The following is a 5,467-nucleotide window of genomic DNA, read 5'->3' on the forward strand; positions in this document are numbered from 1 at the left end:
CGGTGGCGCTTTTGCCTGGAGTTATAAGCCTCGCATCTTGGAATGAAGATTCCAGACAGACGAACAAGTTGAATCTTATCTGGCTTTGGTTGGCCTGCTATATTTGCTTCAATTTCGCAGTCATGAACTTACTGGTATTAATTTCTTAATTAACCATTTCAAACAATTTCTTACTTATCTTTTTACTCACTCTTTCCTTGTCAATTTCAACCAGGACAAGATTACGATGCAGAAAAAACCCCCGGAGAATCCACCATTACCGCAACTTCCTGTCTACTGGATTGAAACTTCCGATTCTGTCTCACGTCATTTCCAATTTCAGCCTGATGGTCGTCTCTCTGTGAGTTATTTCACTCTTTTGTGACATGGAAAAATCCGTCTTTCTCATACCCATTTTTGTGAACACCTGGCTTTTGCGTGATGCTGAATTCAATGAATGATAAAAGGTTGCTTGATTTTTACTGGATAGTACCACAATTATAAAAAAGTTTTACAGCTTTGGAGTTGGAAGTTCTGTTTACATTTGGTTGTAATTGCTTGTATCACATAAACAAAGAATGAGATGTCAGTTAGCCCTTGTTTGGGAGGAGGTTAATGGGAGTAAATGAGAGTAATGGAAGGTTAAGTATTGAGTTAACCTTGTTTGGGAGTTATTTTTTGAGAGTAAATGGAGGTTAATGGGGTTAAATGTTTACTTCCTTTAACCTCCAAACTCTAACCTCCAAATTGGGGGTTAATGGGAGTAACGTAAACTTTTTTAAAATTTCTTGTCTCTGTAGAGTAAATTTAACCTTCCTTCCCCTCCATATTTAAACTACCAAGCAAGATTAAACATTTAACGTCATTTACATCCTATAAACTCCCAAACAAGGTTAATTGTTAACTTTCCATTCCATCACTTCCCTTCCCTTTCCATTATCTCCTTTAACTCTCCCCTCCATTAACCTCCAAACTCCCAAACAAAGGCTTAGGCTTTCTTTTCTGGGTTGTAATTAGGCTTTCCAGATCAACTTCTATTGCTTTACTCTTGGCATGCAGGGATTTCATTGTACTGAATTTCAATCCTTGCAGTTTGAACTGAACTGCTTAAGTGCATGTTTACTGCTCTATTGAACTAAGCTCTAAGCTCTTGTTTGGTGCCATAACCAATTTGTCGTTTTCTATACTTGCACATTGGAAGGATGGGTAGAAGTTTATATTTGATCTCATCCTTCCAATTTGTATTGTACTGAAAACTTCACAAATTTTCATCTTCCTTTGCAATTGTTTGTCAAATGTACCACTCTTTTCTCCCATTGTTTTATACGTCTGATCTATGTAATTCTTTTATTTATGTTTATCTATTTTTTTGTGAACTATGATGACAACAGATTAAATTAATTGATGATCAACGATCAGTACTCCATCGGGTGATTGAATCCTTTCAGAATAAATTTTTTCCTTCAGGATATCCATACAGGTGAGTCATAAGATATTAATGTCTGCATCATGTGAAGACAAAAGGGTGGATAAGTAGTTTTCTAACGTAGTTTTTGGTCTGCTACTAATGCAGTGTGAACGAGGGATACCTTAGATACACACAATTCCGGGCACTGCAGCATTTTTCTAGTGCAGCATTGTCTGTGCTGTCAACTCAGGTCATCTTCCATGTTAATTAACATCCGCATATTACTAGACAATATTCTAAACAATCACAGCCGCACCGCATTTTGTTTATAATCCTGAGACAAGATATCTCTACGTGCATTGCTGAATGACAATAAATTGCTTACTTGTTCAGTTGTAGCTTTCTAGCAAGCTCGAGATCCATTAGTTTTTCTTTTTCCTCACGGATTGACAATTATAATGTGTGGATTATTTCTATGCTCTTACTGCTTTGCAGTCACTACTATTTGCTGCAGGCTTACGTCCTACACCTGCACAAGCAACTGCCGTAAGTTGGGTAAGTTGTCTTTAGCCAAATAATCAACAAATACTTCACATGATAGCGTTTTTAAAATTTTTTGGTTCATTTTATTGGTGAGCAGGTATTGAAGGATGGAATGCAGCATGTGGGGAAGTTAATATGTAGCAATTTGGGTGCTCGAATGGATTCAGAGCCAAAAAGTTGGAGAATACTAGGTTTCTGTTGTGTGATTAAATTTTTTATATTTTATATATGCACATGCACATGCTCAAGTTCATATTTTATTGAATTTTGGCTGGAATTGGCTTCTGGTCATGTATTGTTTTCACTAACTCTCTAACTAGAAGGAGCTGTCTGCATTGCAGCTGATGTGCTATATGACTTGGGTACTGGATTAGAAGTTCTTTCTCCCTTATGTCCTCAGCTTTTTCTTGAGGTGGCCGGCCTTGGTAATTTCGCAAAGGTCTGTTTCTAGTCAAAACAGATTCTTTGGAGAAAAACGTTAAGCTATCCATTTTTCAATTTCATAGGTTTTTCTTCTTTTAATTGTGTCCTTGTTGCTCTCTGCAAGTAATGGTCACATGATCAGTGATAATGTATGTCTCAGAACTTCATGATCAATTTGTTTTCCCATTCCATTGTGTCGGTTTCATTTGTTACTTGCTTTCATTTGGTAGGGGATGGCAGTAGTTGCAGCGAGAGCAACAAGGCTGCCGATATATTCATCATTCGCTAAAGAAGGAAATCTTAGTGACCTATTTGCAAAAGGGGAGGCCATTTCCACAGTTTTCAATGTTGCTGGATTGGGAGTGGGGATTCAGTTAGCATCTACTGTTTGTTCATCTATGCAGGGCAAGGTATGGTATCAGTTTGTGACGTGTTTCATCTGTTCTTGAAGTTGAAGATTCTTTCGGTTTCTTCTCTTGCAAGAGCATTAATGACCTTGCCTGATTTTTTCTACTCGGAAGTTATAAGTTTTAATGAACATTAAAAACTCAGGTTTGATTAACTAACATTGTGTTTGCTCAATTCTTTGTTCGTTTTCTGCCTAAGAAGAAAATAATGGATCTTTTTAGTTTTGGCATATTGGGTTGGGTGCACTTAGTTATGTGCTCGTTCAATGAAAATTCTGTGCAACTACGATCTTATAATTGAAAATGTCTTCTTGCAGATGGTGGTTGGGCCTCTTTTATCTATTCTACATGTTTATTGTGTCATTGAAGAAATGCGAGCTACTCCAATTAATACACTGAATCCACAGCGAACAGCAATGGTCGTTGCAGACTTTGTCACGGTATTGTTTTTTAACCCAGTAGTATGTTCTTACTTTCTCTATATTTCTATGTGCCTAAACAGTTGCAATTCAAACCAGAGAGGAAAGGTTTCAAGTCCTGCTGATCTAAGATACCGTGAAGATCTTATGTTTCCCGGAAGACTTATACCAGATGCTGGCAACGTAAAAGTTGGGCAAGCTGTGCACAAAGTTCTTACACCTTCAAGACTTCGTGAATTGAAAGATATATTCCCAGAGGAAAAGTTTCTTTTGAATCGCAGGAATAAATGCACAGACATGGTACTCGAGCAAAATGCTTCAGGTGAAGATGCATTGAGGGGATGGCTGGTTGCTGCTTATGCTGCAAATATGGAGAATTCTTCCCACGAGTCTAACTCTAGAGTTCTGCAGGATGCTTATGAGAAAATGAATAGTACATATGATTCGTTTTTGTCGGAATTACAGTTGAAAGGGTGGCATACTGATCGGTTTTTGGATGGAACAGGAATCCGTTTTGCCTGGTAGTACTTTCGAGAGTTGCGCGAAAGTTAGAATCTTGATATGAAGGAAGATTGCTTGTTTTGACTGAGTAGGAAAGCAGGTTATACAATGAAATTGTAGTTTTCCAGGGAGGTAGAAAGTTGCAGATTGATCAAACTATTATGCCACACCAGCATACCTCTTTTGAGATTGTTCTGAAGAGCTGGTGCTTAAATGGTGGTTAGGGTTCATTTAATTGTAAATCTCTGGCAGAAAGACCAAAACTCCAAATAGGTTTTGTAGAAATACCTTAGATACAGTTGAATTCAAATTAACATGTGCTTTCATGTTGCCCGATCGTTGTATTTTGTAGGGTGTCAAAATGGATTGTGTTATAATTGTGTTATGTGATCTATATATGATATAATGTAATAAAAAATGATAATTTTGTGAAACGAATTGTGTTAAGAAGGTTGTTACTGTGAATCGTGTTTAGAAATTGACGGCTAGAGAAACTTGGATACATATATGAATAATGAATTTATACACCGCAACCACTTGGCGCTTAAATTACGTTAAATTGCACTTTTCGGGCACACGCCTCGATAGTCAACTGTTGCAGTTGAAACCCTCATCCTCATAATTGCATCAGATCCCATAGTAATGATGGTATTAATCTCTATATTAAGAGCACTCAAAGTAAGGAAGTTCATTCATTGATTCCCACAGTTATTTAGCTCATTTATAAACATTTTCTCTAATTAAATCCTCTAATTTAATGATCGGAGTGTGTATGTACCAAGATAGGACGTTCAGAAAATTACTTCATTACCGTTTTACAGTGTCAGGTTTGTAACAGTTTTTAGGTTTAATACAGAGAGTATCTCGTTAGCTTCATGAACTTATTTAAAGTGATCTATTGGCCACCTGAATTTGTTTAAAGTGATATATTGATCCATTAAACTTGCTTATACAGTGATTTATAGATCCCTTTAACTTGATATAGATTTCAATTTGTTTAAACCACCTCTTATTTTGAGACGTGAACTAAGGAGAATAATCATATTAGTTTATGCATGGATCATCAAGTTAAGTGATTAGTGGATAGAAATAAATAAAGTTAGATAAAACTCCAATTTATTCGTAATAGGCAAATTACAGAAAGTTGAAGTTGGACCTAATTAGATAAAATGGGTTAAATTGCATAATTAACATCACTAATGTCTCATCATGACATTAAATCAAATACAGCTGAATAAGAAATTGAAGTTTACTTTTTTCTTTATCTTTTTCAACTTTCTGGTAATAATGCCTTAATTACCTTATCATGTAGGAAAGTCAATGCTCAAGTGCAATTCAAGCATAGCAGCCCTTTATTGATTATAAAATAAACCTATCAGCCTCACTGATTAAAACCTAAATTCTTGTTAAAAGTTGACCAATTATCGTTTTGATGCCGTTAGTACGGATCTAGAATTCACTAATTTTTCAGAGTATTCCAATATTTATAGATGCTTAATTGAAATTTTTTCATTAACCGACAGTGTTTCAATAATAACTATGAATGTTTAATTGAAGGTTTTTAGATATCTTCACCTTAGAAAATTAAAACCTTATATCCAAGTTTAATAGAGTTTTTCGACAACCAGTGAGTGTTTAAATTCAATCCCGATTTCCAGCCCCTTACATATGTCTCTAATTTCAGTAACATTTTTCTGGAGTTTGAAAAATCGTTTTTGAACCTGAAACCATACTACAAGCCTCCAATTTTTTTCTTCTAAGATTTTTGGATCAGGTTACTATTCCGG

At 35.8% G+C, this 5,467-nt stretch overlaps 1 protein-coding gene across 1 annotated transcript; it reads left to right on the forward strand.

The window, feature by feature from the left end:
- Nucleotides 1-4,114, forward strand: LOC136231177 (protein root UVB sensitive 2, chloroplastic). The gene is made up of 10 exons (XM_066020484.1): nt 1-134; nt 215-340; nt 1,371-1,459; nt 1,553-1,637; nt 1,883-1,942; nt 2,028-2,121; nt 2,272-2,369; nt 2,584-2,763; nt 3,078-3,200; nt 3,279-4,114. Exons 1-10 carry the CDS (start codon nt 123-125, stop codon nt 3,702-3,704), a joined length of 1,293 nt encoding a protein of 430 aa, XP_065876556.1. The 5' UTR covers nt 1-122; the 3' UTR covers nt 3,705-4,114.
- The last annotated feature ends 1,353 nt before the right edge of the window (nt 4,115-5,467 follow it).

Source organism: Euphorbia lathyris, chromosome 5 (assembly GCF_963576675.1).
Source record: "Euphorbia lathyris chromosome 5, ddEupLath1.1, whole genome shotgun sequence".
In the NCBI taxonomy this organism is placed as follows: Eukaryota; Viridiplantae; Streptophyta; class Magnoliopsida; order Malpighiales; family Euphorbiaceae; genus Euphorbia; species Euphorbia lathyris.

What these genes read in the sequence shown, in the direction of transcription:
- LOC136231177 (XM_066020484.1), top strand. An exon ending in CCTTCAGGATATCCATACAG is followed by an intron (nt 1,460 to 1,552) that starts GTGAGTCATAAG and finishes CTACTAATGCAG; the next exon opens with TGTGAACGAGGGATACCTTA. An exon ending in GTTCATCTATGCAGGGCAAG is followed by an intron (nt 2,764 to 3,077) that starts GTATGGTATCAG and finishes GTCTTCTTGCAG; the next exon opens with ATGGTGGTTGGGCCTCTTTT.